Here is a 13,155-nt window from a genome sequence, read left to right as displayed (position 1 = left end):
GCATTGTGGACAAAATAACTGTTATAATACTTTTTCTTTGCCAGGGGGATTATAGCACTGCTCCGAGGGAAGCAGTTCAAATTCAGTAGAGAGGACATGCGTCATGTCATGTATGATTCAAAGGGCTTTCCTGTGTACAGCTGTGTTGCAAAGATCATCGATTTGCTTCTGTTCGACGGCTTATTATCTTTCCTGCTGTCTTCATTGACCTTTTCAGCTTGATTCTGTTAATGAAAGGCAGGTGTCCAGAGTGATTAAAACCCAGGACACTGTCAAATAAAAGTTATCCCCCCAACCAGAAGTCGTGTCCGACACCAAACCCCTTTAATTTCTAAATCAAAAGCCGTCTGTGGCTGGCTATTTTGCAAATAAAATCAACATTGTGTGTGAAGATTAGTTTGTCAACTACACTGTATATGTTCCTGTGTACTTAAAACTTTTTACTGAGAGTAAATAAACATTACTCTGAGTCAATTAATAACATTCCAATCACATGACTGATGGTTCAGAATGAAAAACACAGGCTAAATTCACCAGTGAGTCACAGCATCATTAGTTTCAGTGTTGGGGGTGATCTGTACATATCTGTACATATGTGTACATATGTGTACATATATGTACACTGCCATTTTGAAAGTAAATGTCAGCGTTTTAATCACTGGTTACATTTGCACAACTGTGTGGAAAGTGCCTTCACTGTATATGTGAGAGTTCAGACATGAACTCCCTGCAGGGAGTCATAGAAAAGCGTTAGATTTGTACATTCTGTACAGAAGAAAATGAATGATGTTTTGGCAAATGGTTTCATAAGAGTCATCAATACAAGCGTTGCGGTTCAGATATTTGCTTTTTCAAAATTCACCACAGGAGGTGGAGGGGTCTGTGGTCGAAACCTGTGTTTTGATGAATATCACAATGTTTTTATGGATTTCATTCATCAAAGGATTGTCGTCTGGCGGTGCCAACACCCCGAACAAGACAATCCAGACTCTGTTCGTGTAAATACTCCACCAATGTGTTCTGACTGTTGTGTTCCTATGTAGTTCACCATGTAATTGGGACAGGAGAGTGTATTTTAACCATGCAAGAAAACAAGTATTTACCTCACCATATTTAAAAGCAGGAATGAAATCATCACCTTCAATTCTGCCTAAAAAGCACCGCTTATGGTCACAAACTCACTGACTCTGGACATCATTTTGGTTCAGATATGAAAGCTCACATATATCCTGGCGACTGGGTTGGAGCTTCACCTATCTTTTCTGATTAAGTCTATTCATTGCCCAAAGTTTTCCATCATAGCCTGACTGAGTTGCCCCACCCACAGCATCTTTCAAAACCCCATTGTTGTTGTTCTTTTTTTCTCCCCACTGCCAGGGTCCCTCACTCCATCCCTCACCCACAGAGAATGTATTGACTCTCAGTCACTGCTTCCCAAATGAAAGCAGGCAGCCCATCTTCGCCTGCACAGGGCCGAGCGTGCACACAATCAGGCTAAACGTCAAGTGGCCAAAGCGAAGGAAAGATGGGAATTTGCCTTATCAGTGCACACAATCACGTGGAGATAATGCAGCAGTAAGTCTGCAACAACTCAAATGTAAGAGGGGAAACCAACCTGTCACACATTTGCGTTGACTCACGCTCTCTGAGTGATATTAACGTCAACAAACTTACGCCAAACAGACTTTAACAAAACTTGAATTTTCAATTTCTGTCTGCGGAATCTGCCCAAATACGGAGATTAATGATAAGTAGGAAGAAAGATGGCGGCTTAACAACCCGAGAACTGCATTGGCAATACCATTTAATTAATCAAATCTGCACTTCAAATGCAAGAACACAACTCTTAGACCTTGAAGTTAATGACTGTTTTATTTCAGATTATCCTTTTATTGTTCTGTGAGTATTTATACATATACATGACGGCAACGCGAGGAAAAAAAGTGACGAATGCTTATATATTTGAGGGAGTTATATGCACAACAATCGACAGGATTGCAAGGACGCAACACTGACATCTGGGTATATTCACACAGACATGGAAAGTGTGAGAATGCTTCAACAATGAGCACAGTGCTGCCATAAACTGACACCTCCATTCCTTCCTGTCTTCACACAAAGACACCCAGCTCTCTTTTCACTGTCGCGTACTTGGATGTACAAGAGATGCTCTTTATCGATTCTCCCCATTGGCTTACACTGCTGACGAATGTCTCAAAGGCTTAATTCAAAGGGATTTCAAAATAAGATTACTGATTATTATCACCTGGCTGCAGACAGCATGAGAGAGACAGTGAGAGTGACAAAACGCATCAAAAACCAGATAGGACTAGGAGCTTAAAAGGACAAATCGAGCCTCGGCAGATCGCAGCATGCTCCTGGGCTGTTCTAGTGAATTAAGCTAAGAGCTTCCAGGGCTGCTGTAAATAATGACAAATTGTTTAATGCCCCAAATGAGTTATTTGTGAGAGCTGACACAGCGAGGCTCGAAGGGGAGAAAATCAAACAGAAGAGCAGAGAGAGCTGTGGAGGTGGGGGTGAGGAAAAAAAAATCCATAGATTGTCCAAACACAAGTTAACAGCATGGCAAACCTGAACAGAGAAGACATTTCATGGTCTAAATATTATAACAAGAAGAATAGAATGGCGTTATTATAGCTAAAGGTTGCCAGTTATGTTTATATATGGACAAATTCATAATATATTATCTACAATGTCAATGTAATGCAACTTTGGTACTCACTATTATTGTCCTATATGTAACTTTTTGGGCATCACAAAGCCCATTCACTTTCAATGGTGCAGCTTCACATGTTAGATCTGTTTCTTCGCTTTCCAGCTACGTACTTTCCAAGCAAAACAATACATTGCAGCTCATTGTACAAACGGCACACTCACCCCCCCTGTGAGCCATGATTTTTGCCTAAAAAGTGTATCAAGTCCATATCCCTATAGCATTCTAATTAGGCATCAGTCCCACCCGTTGCCAAACAATAGAGCAACGTAAACTGTATACATGAGTGTTAGGGCTTCATTAGATCCAGTAAAATGTATCACAAGTTCCGCCCTCTGCGCAACACAGAAGAAGGATAAGACTTAAATAGAGAAAAAGAGAACCAGAAACTACTAATACATGGTCGTGTTTTGTTACCATTTCTGTTGCTGGAGTGACATTTACACTCACGACATTTCTATTCCACCCCCTAATTTTGTGTTTCCAATTCTCTTTTGTATTCATGCACAAAGCAAAAAAATTGCATAAAAACAGGCTGAATGAAACACATTTTTATATCTAAGAAGTATTATGCACGCTTTCATAATGAATGTTTTCAGTATCCAGTGTATCCAGTTACTTTACAAGGACACGCACTGCCTGTGCCGCCACCAGACGTCACTCTAGTTATAACTTTACACTGCACTTAGAGCAACACGTCTTGACAAAAACTTTAAAAAGATTTATTATGTGACTTATTTTGTGTTTTTCAAAGGTGTTTTCCTGGAGCTGCTCTACCTTTGAGCGCTACGCTGCGGGAGGAGAGCGTACACACAGCACACCCAAATAACTCAAGAGCTGTTATGAGTACGTACAGTATCTCTCTCACACACACACACACACACACACAGCAACACAGAGAAAGTGAGGAAGAGAGAGAAAACCTGCTGAGAATTACCATGAGATATAAGCACGAGAGACTCTCTCTCTCTCCCTCTCTCTCTCTCACACACGTGTCTTTTATGTCTTGTCTTATTAATTCAGTGACGGGAGAAAGAGTGCAACTGTAGTATGTACAAAAAGAATATGGGCATACAGAAAATAGTGTATCATATTTTTCATATATGGAGTTATGGGATGGCGACTATTAGATTTAAGGAACTTTTAAAAAAGTTTTTGGTTACCTCTTTTTTTTAGCATTTCAATATTTAGTGTATACATACATTTTTTATAAGATATTTTGTGTAGAATCTGGTATTATTCAATTGTTATATATATATATATATATATATATATATATATATATTGTTGAAAGCATCGGCTACAATGTAATATAATATAATATAATATAATATAATATAATATAATATAATATAATATAATATAATATAATACAATATAATATAATATGATATAATATAATATAATGTAATATAACATATTTTTGATTGTGGATGTTTAACTGCACCTTCTAGTCAGTATTTTTTTTGACTTATAGCACCTGGAGACTGTAGGTGAGACTGGTAACATTGACTCTAGTCTACAAACATCTATCCTCCCAATCCAGATGCTGTGGAGCAGATTATGTCCCTGACATATGTGCCACTGGTCTATGTATAGTACGTGTAACAGCTTTGATCTCCAGTCAAGTTGGATGTCAATCATGATGCCATCTGGTGGAACTCGACACAAGGCTCACTGACAAGGTCGTACGCAAGGGCTCAACCTCATCCGCATCGCTCCTTTAATCTGGATCAAAATATTAGAGGCATCATGGCTGACAGCCTTTAATCATGTTAATGTGTCGTCAAAATGAAACCTCCTTCCTCGTGTGTGCCACGCGAGCCGGTGCTGATCTCTGCTGACGGCTTTATGGGACCAGTTGTGTTTGCTTTTTTTCTGCCTCTTCTCAGTTTGAGCAGATCTGACAGATGTGGTGCATGTTGGTCAAATATTAATGTGTGACAGCATCACCTACCGTAGAAGGAGAGCTTCCCTTTCACCATGTTCATTCCCCTGGAATTCTCGGCCACACACTCGTACGTGCCGGCATCCTCCTGCTGGAAATATGGGATTTCCAGGACGCCACTGGCTTTCCTCATGTCCACTTTCCTGGGGAAGGGTATGCTGTCCACTCTCCTCCAGTTTATAGAGGGGACTGGGCTGTGAGGACAAACAAGTGTCAAAGCTTTACATTTTTATGCAAGTGCAACATTTCAATTTCTTTGATGAAAGGGAAATCAGGGCCTTGCAACTAGGCATTGGAATCGGTATCGGTCCGTATCGGAAAATGTAAAATCCGATACAGTCCAAAACTATATATATATATATATATATATATATATATGTATATATGTATATATATACAGTTGGAGAATTATGTCTTTGAAATGACTCAGCACAAACTGCTTCATCGTCCATAAATGGTCTAAAATATCGGACTGATATGGGTATCGGTAGATACTCGAGTTTGTGATATCGGTATCGGACACAAAAGAGTTGTATCGTCCCATCCCTACCCGTAATCCTCTAAGGATAAAGCAGTAGATGATGAATGAATGTATGAATGAATATATGAATGGTGCCCAGTTTCAGGGTAATGCGATGAAATCTTTGTTGTTTTACAGAACAAAATGCCAAAAATGATGCTTTTTGATTTATTAATCCTCAATTTCCACAGGACGCTGTTCCTCAGTCATGCAAGTCTCTAAAAGTATTGAAGTTATTTATCTTGGTGTTCATACACTCTGGTCTTATTCTCATGACTCAGTGTTGGTTAGTGTGGCCTCGACTACGAAACTACTGCCCGGTACTTTGTGAAAATATGTGCCTGTTTGCACTTTACTTATCTTTAACATTCACCCCAGATAAGACTGGTTGTATTTAGCAGTACTATGGACTAAGATAGTGGTTCAAATGTTCACTGGGCTGGTACATATTTACAAATTAGATCTGAAGAAAAAAAGTGACCTCAAAAAACTCCAACTTTAAGTGAGTTACACAGTCTTTGGGATTCAGAAGACTGTGTCACAAAACAAGACACATTCTCAAGAAAATTCTCGCACGTGCCCTCTAATTTCTCGAAAGTGTGAGCTTGGAACGAGAAAATGAGAATTGCAGAAAAGTGGTAAAACACATGAAAAAATAAATAACCCTGCGCTTTCCTGCTTGTAATTTTCTTTTACATAAGCTGCTGGGCACACTGAGTCTAACGAAGAGTGTGGGCTTACTTTCCCAGAGCAAAGCATTCCAGCTTCACAGTGGATCCTTTGGCGACGTGAACAAACTCTGGAAACTGAACTTCAATCTTTGGCTCATATTCACCCATGACACCTGAAAGAGAAATGTAAACAGAAGCATCAGTGTAATGCTCTTCTGAGCAGCAAATTAATAAATAATATCATTTTCAAAAAAGCAGCCGTTGTGGTTTCTGCTGCTGCTGCACAACAACTGAAATGTTTTTGTTTTTTTCAACTTCCAACAATAGAGAATCTCTCTCTGCGCTGTCACGGAACACTCTCCCATTGAAAATAATGAGGGGGAAAATGTAAACAAAAAACAAACAGAATATAGTCTCCAGTTGACATGCAACACACTGATGTTAAATAAATAATAAAAAAAAACTACTTTGAGGATTCATTGATGGTTTGGGCTTTTACATCCAGATGAGTTTCATCTTGTTGTACTGTTAACAGCTGTGAACCAGAAAATGGGCCTATAAAATCCCCTTGGGTGCTGCCACCGTGTCTACAAAGCATCCCATTCACTGTGTGGTAAAGCAGCTCTGCTGGATTACAATATTGCTGCTGTCTGTTCATGCTGAAATCCTCCGGATAAAATAGAAAATGAGGACGTGGGCTCGCCGGTATTCTTAGCTTCTGGCTCTAACTTATTCATAAATCACGACTATATGGTGCTAAACATGACGGGCGAAAAGCACACGTGTGTTGTAATCCTCTCCTTAAATGACACGACAGCAAATGAGCTAAAGTTGTTACGATTTCATTTCTAAGATCAGCGGCAGGTGAATGATTTTAAGGATTTAATAGGAGATGAGTGTTGTTTTAGCATCGTGCCAGAAATGACGCTGACATTTGCATCACTTCCAAAGATGAAGCAAACGAAGAAGAATTCCGCATTTTCACCTGGATAAATGAGCCGTAGGGAGAGAAAAAACAGTTGTTACGGTGTCGTATCTTTTACTAAGGTCCCTTGCTCAAACTCAGCAGCAAGTTAACGATGTTAAGGCGCTAAAATTGAGTACGATGAAATAAAAAATATCGAGCAAGTCAGGTTCACTAAAAAAATGCTAACAAAACAGCCAGAAGATGAATATTTACACGAGAAATAACACCGGAGTTTGCATCACTCCAAAATATTCCAGGTCTTGCTTCATGTAAATAAAAACCTGATAAAACCTGTTCAAGCCAAGGACTTATTTTTGACAAGTGTGAACTGCGTATATGGTCGACAAATCAGTTCATTTGTAATTGGGTAGGCTTTCATCTCTCAGGCTGTGCCAGTTTTCAGCCCGGGTGCACAATGTGGTATTTTGAGACACTCTCTCATCCACCGGTGTAACAAAAGGTTTTTCCCTCCATTTCTGTAATTCAGAGCTGTGCTGCACAAATAGCTCTAGAGACGGAGGAAACAGGCCAATTTCATCTTGTTGATTTGGCGAGGCATGTGTTTTCAGGATGGCTCCCTGAGTGACTGTGAAAGCTCATTCAGATCCTTATCACAAGTGTCTCATATTGGAATGTAACCACAGCACTGCCTGCCATGTTAAAGCAGACAGGTGGAAGTGGACAGGTAATTGTCTCATACCATAACCTTTTGTAGGGGACACATGTTTAATGTGCCTGCATGTGCCGCTCCCAACACACACATACACACACGTGTTTGCACAGCATTCCAAGTGAGGACCCTAGGCATTCCCTAGCCCCTTACCCTAACTGATACCTTTACCTTCACCCTGAAACCAAGTCTTAACCCTGAAAAAGTCCTTTTAAGATGTGAAGACCAGACAAAATGTCCTCACTCTGTGTGGTTTATATGATGTTTTGGTCCTCACAGAAAAAATAAACACACACCATCTATGAGTGTGAGGTCGGGGTGTTTTTCTATCCTGGCAGCACTGCTGTTAAAAACAAACAAGGATGGAAAGATGGAAGGGAAATAATATAGCGCTTCAATAAAACAATAACATCCGTTTTTTCCCAATCCAGAGAACGTGGGGCCCTATTTAAATGAGCATGGTCTAAAATGTGAAAGTGCATTAGAGTGTACCAACTCCAATTTTGCAATTACTCAGTATTTGCTATTTATTTTTTATTGTATGTGTTTAGTGTCTGAATTATGTACAAGTGCGTTTTAATCGTAAAATCAACCAAGCCAGTCAGATATTTGTGTGTCATTCCCTTTAATGCTTTAACCCTTCAAAATGTCGGTCTTTTTTTTTTTTGCTTATTTTTAACCATTAAAGGGCCAGAAAATGTACTGTGAGTAAGTGCTTTTGCCCATTTCAACATCTGGCAGTTATTTACAATTTACTGCATGTTAAAACTATGTATTAACAGTATAAAACATAATTAAAATAAAATGTGTTTGTCCAAAACAGGCCAAAAAACAGAAACTATATACAGACGTTTTTCCAACTCTCTCCTCTCTGGTGACAAAGATGCTGATTTGCCTGCTTCTGCAAGTGAAATTACTTTAATAACCATATTGTCTTTGACTTACAATTTTTCAGCTTTCAGAGACCGATAGCACAAACGTCATGTTATTTTGTGGTAATGCAAATTGCGCATGTGCAAACATGTCCTCTGCGATATGCTTGGCATTAAAAGGGTTAAACGCCTGTTTTTGGCGCATTCCTACATAGGAAAACCATAGGAAACTGGATAAGTGAACAATTCTCTGCTGAGGATCCTTCTCACCGTCCCTCCACCGTCTACCGATCCTCCACACCATCAACAACTCCATTAGTCTGCACAGGATAAGGAATTACACCGACATTCAACCAGCACTGAACTGATGACAAAGTGGAAAAGGAGGAGCGCTGAAGTGTGTCCCTGTGTGTGTGTGTGTGTAACAGAGTGTACTGTACATGCACGTAGAACCTGCCTATGTTGGTGCATCTAGTACACAGTGTAAATAAGCATGACGATACTGAGATATTGACTTAAGACCAGGTTTTTGTCGGTCACAGGCACAAGATCTTCCCTCAAGATATCAATGCACCTTTGTTGCTACTTACACAACGGCTAAATGTGAGACCCAAAAGCAGAACCATTCCCACTGTTTTTTATCACAGATTTATACAGGTTTTTGAATAAAAATCTAAATTGTAATGATCTTCTACCGCTTTGTCCTCCCCCTATATGAGGGTTGCTGGTGCCAATCCCAGCAGACATAGGGCAAAAGGCGGTACACCCTGGACAGGTCACATTAGGGCCTAATGAAAACTTTGTTTTTGATAACAATGTAAAAACATGCGTGTTATGAAACTACCAGTGAGTGACAAATGGGATTAGAAGAGACATAATATATAAGAGTAAAAACCAACAAGAATACCAAATATATCATAAATGGCATTTCTAGAGAAAAGTACATTCTTCCTCAGCTATATCATTGCATTAGAAATGGTAAGAAATGGCCTTTTGGTAGAGAAGCGTACAATTGGATTACTTGCTGACAATGACCTTTCCTGTGGAGTGCCTTGATGAGGCCGGCCTGCAGCTTCAGATTCACATGTTAAAGGACATGCTGAAATTAGCCCACAATGACATAATTAACCTTTTCCATTTCAGTTCTACTTCTTAATGCCACTTGTACTTTTAAGTTGGTTTCACTTTCTTTTTCACCAGATCCCTGGTGGAGTTTGTGTGGGCTCACCATCACTGCGGAGCACCAGTGGAGTGGGTGGACCCTGGACCCGGGTCTTGGTGACTGTGTTGGTCACCACACAGGTGTAGTTGCCAACGTCGGAGGGCTCCACTTTGGCGATGTACAGGTTCCCCGTCTCCTGTGAGATGAAGCGGCGAGTGTCCTGCTTCACAAATGTCGGGTACTCGTTGAAGATCCAGGAAAATATCAAATCTGTGGATGAAGAGGGAGATGAGTTTTGTTGTCACCAGATATTTCAAGGAAGATGGTTGTCGGTCATTCTACTGTCATGTCAGAGATCAAGGAAACAATTGAAATATTAGCTTTACCGATGATGGTGCAGACAGTTTACCCACATTAAAAAAGTTTGTGTCTTTTGTGCCATCAGACACAGGTTGACAGCAGAGACACGTATAAATCAACAGGTTACGTGTTTAAAAAAAATAAAACAAATAGTGGGACAGTTATGTATGTGTATGTATATCCTTTAAACTGAGATTATGGCTTAATTCAAAAGAGTGGAGAACATTTAAATACATTTATTATCATCATGCCATTTTCTTTTTTTGAGAGCTGGGTATGTTTGAAAGTGTGGTTGTTTGAATGTTTTATATTGTGTTCATAGAAAGCCCCTTGAAAATGAGATTCTACATCTCAAGGGGGTATAATTTCAAGTCAACTCAAGTCAAACGTAAGCTGTCTTGTTTTTGGATTTAATTTGTTTTGGAGGGAACGCAAAATAACAGAGAGAAAACACCTCCTTCCACTAAAAAGGAAGATAACACTTATAATAAGGTGCCAGCGACCTAAAGGCAAAATGATGGAACCATAGCTGCTCATTACTGAACAACATGTATGGCTCAATGATATTTGTTGTTTGTTGTTTTTTGTGACAATAAGCTAAAATTACAGTGAAACAAAGTACAGTTAATAAAATAGAAGAATCTACAGAACTAATGTATGTCATTAGGTGAAGATTTCAAAAAAATAAGCTTTAAAAAGAAATGCCTAGCATTATTCAAACGCGTAGTAACACAATAATCATTAGTCATTAAGCAGCATGTGCAGGGTTAATCTGGAATAACTCCATATATGCAGTAATTGGTTCACAGCTTGACTCTGATGCTGTTAATGCAGCATCAGAAATTGCTCATTGAAATATTCAGGAGCATAACTTCATTATCTTTATTGAATCATCGTTATCTGTCTTCTAATCCATGTTTCAGTATTATTCAGGAATTCCTGGCAGATATTAGCTCCCTCCTGAGTCTTACCACCATGTTTCACGTAAATGGCAAAACACTGAATAGCAGTAAATGTTGTAAGTGTGCAAGATGACCTGGGCCGGCTCTCTTGAGCAGATACTTTATGATGTATGAAAAAGGATTGGGACACATTCAACATTCATTATCCCGAGGTGATCCTCTTGACATTCTGGTGAATTCTAAGTACTTTTCATTATGCAAAACAGGTCCATTTTTTTTTCCATTCCATCTAAAACATTTACATTTGTGGCACAATTGCAGTCATGAATGCAACCACAGGTGTACGACTTTTTCCTAACAGGAAGTGGAGCATCATGATGCACAGTATCTGTCTGGCTGCTAAAATCAAAGACACATTTTGAAGAGGAGAGTTTCAGGTGACAAAGGGATTTCTGTCTTTTTCTTTATTTCTTTCTTGAAATAATGAAAAGGTGTCAACCCATAACATCTGCAAGTGTATAATAATCACTTTGAAATAAAAATAGTTTGGTTTTCGCAGGCTTTTCTATGTACTCATGTGTACAAACCAGACAGGGTTGGCATTTTCCCTTTTCAAAGCTGTAATCTCCACTATTGCCATTAGATTGGCATTGTGAATTCTGACACACGATTCCTCCTACTACACTGAGCTTGTATTTTTTCTCAACCACATCATTGCTGTTATGGTAAAAAAAAAAAAAAAAAAATCACGACAGTAGATGTGGTTCGTTCAATTACCAGGTTCATTAGGCATCCAACTTTTAACAAAGGCGCGTAATCATAGAAATCAATGACCTAAAAAAAATGTACTGATGACTTGATATAGTAATATGATGTGGGTAATTAATATGTAATAACAATTAATGACCAACAGTAACAGTCGTTGGCATTAAGCAATCATGGGACATGATTAACCTGGCCAATAATCCAATTTACAAGTGAAACAGTGTTTAAATTGAAACAAATGACAAAGCAGAAAATTGTGAGCGATGGCGGTCTTTAACTATATAATTCATAACAATCCAATTTACACCCAACCCTTTAAATAAACGCAACATTACATTCAGCAGTACAAGTATCATAATTCATCTCTCCCATTTGGTGCGTTCTGTGGAAAAAAAAATGAAGAGCCGTGCAGACAGAATTGCATTGGATGTCACTGTCTTAGCAATGTTACTCATAGTTAATATGTAATATGTTATGTGTGTAAACATGTTGAATGACCTGTTTTGATTGTGCCGACGCTCACAGAGCTGCTTGGCAAGTTGTGTTGAAATTGAATTCAACTACTTCCATAGAGTATTATTTAATTTATTACATTTTTTTGCTATTGGTTTAATTTCCCATGCACTTCTGTATATACAGCAGGACAGTATTTCTGATTTTCTTCCAGGTTCCACCAGAGGAAGCCCTCCTACCACTTGGCGGTACATGTACCACAGTTTGAGAACCGCGGCTTTAAGGAATGATTTGTTTACATGTGACGGTGGAATGCTCGACTGCCAAGTGTTAACAGCTTACAGCAACCACTAACTTCACAATATTACAGCTTCTGGGTTTAGATCCGATAGAGCATTATGGCTAATGCAGTCTTTAAGCAGAACATAAACAAGCTCCCCTCAGAAGTATATCCAGTACTTATCACAAACCAGAAATGTCTAATTTAAAATAGAATCTTTTTTTTTTTAAACAGTTTATCATCCACAGTATCTACTCTGCATAGATTATATGACTCATGAGCAAAAAACATCAATTTAATCACGGTAAAGCTCCAAAATGTTGAATGTTTTTCATCCTCTGCCACGTGCACTTTAAGAACATCTAATTAATGGACCTACAGTGCAGTTCAGTAGCGGAAGGAATGGCTGCATTCAAAGCAGAAAGCATTTCAGCTGACACCGTGTGTGAGTCGACTGTGAGGATGCGTCTCCTGCATCACCTCTTACCCCTCTGATGTCACATGCCAGGGAAAAGGAACAAGATATTGTCATCCCCCTTTTGTTGTGTGTTATTAGCCTCTTTATTAGTATAGTGTGACACTTTATTAAGGTGTTATGTGCTCCACATCTGTTTTTCTCTTTTATTCCACATTTTATCCAAAATTGAATAACCGGTTGCACGTATAAGACTGAGTTGAGTTTGTCACTGGTGAAAGACACAAGAGAACATATTGGTGTAATGTGGTTCTCTAACTGACAGGAACATGTAATTCTTTAGCAGAGCTCAATCAAACCATACCAATTGTAAGCAGACTAGCAATTAAACAAAACCCCCAGTTCCCTCTATAGCCGATTTCCTATATTTTCACAG

At 39.0% G+C, this 13,155-nt stretch overlaps 1 protein-coding gene across 2 annotated transcripts in view; it reads right to left on the bottom strand.

The window, feature by feature from the left end:
• The window catches only part of cntn4 (contactin 4), a 211,960-nt gene that overhangs the window by 88,021 nt on the left and 110,784 nt on the right, over positions 1 to 13,155 (bottom strand). For both annotated transcript variants that reach the window (XM_058632553.1, XM_058632554.1), the window contains exons 6-8: positions 9,611 to 9,814; positions 5,944 to 6,046; positions 4,692 to 4,876 (exon numbers count right to left, since the gene is read on the bottom strand). In XM_058632553.1, the coding sequence (XP_058488536.1) occupies positions 4,692 to 4,876; positions 5,944 to 6,046; positions 9,611 to 9,814 (492 nt within the window). The remainder of the gene's footprint in view (positions 1 to 4,691; positions 4,877 to 5,943; positions 6,047 to 9,610; positions 9,815 to 13,155) is intronic.

The sequence above is a fragment of the Solea solea genome, chromosome 6, assembly GCF_958295425.1.
Source record: "Solea solea chromosome 6, fSolSol10.1, whole genome shotgun sequence".
NCBI classification, from domain to species: Eukaryota; Metazoa; Chordata; class Actinopteri; order Pleuronectiformes; family Soleidae; genus Solea; species Solea solea.
Note: the sequence above shows the minus strand (reverse complement) of the source record. Positions and strands in the feature narration are given on the sequence as shown.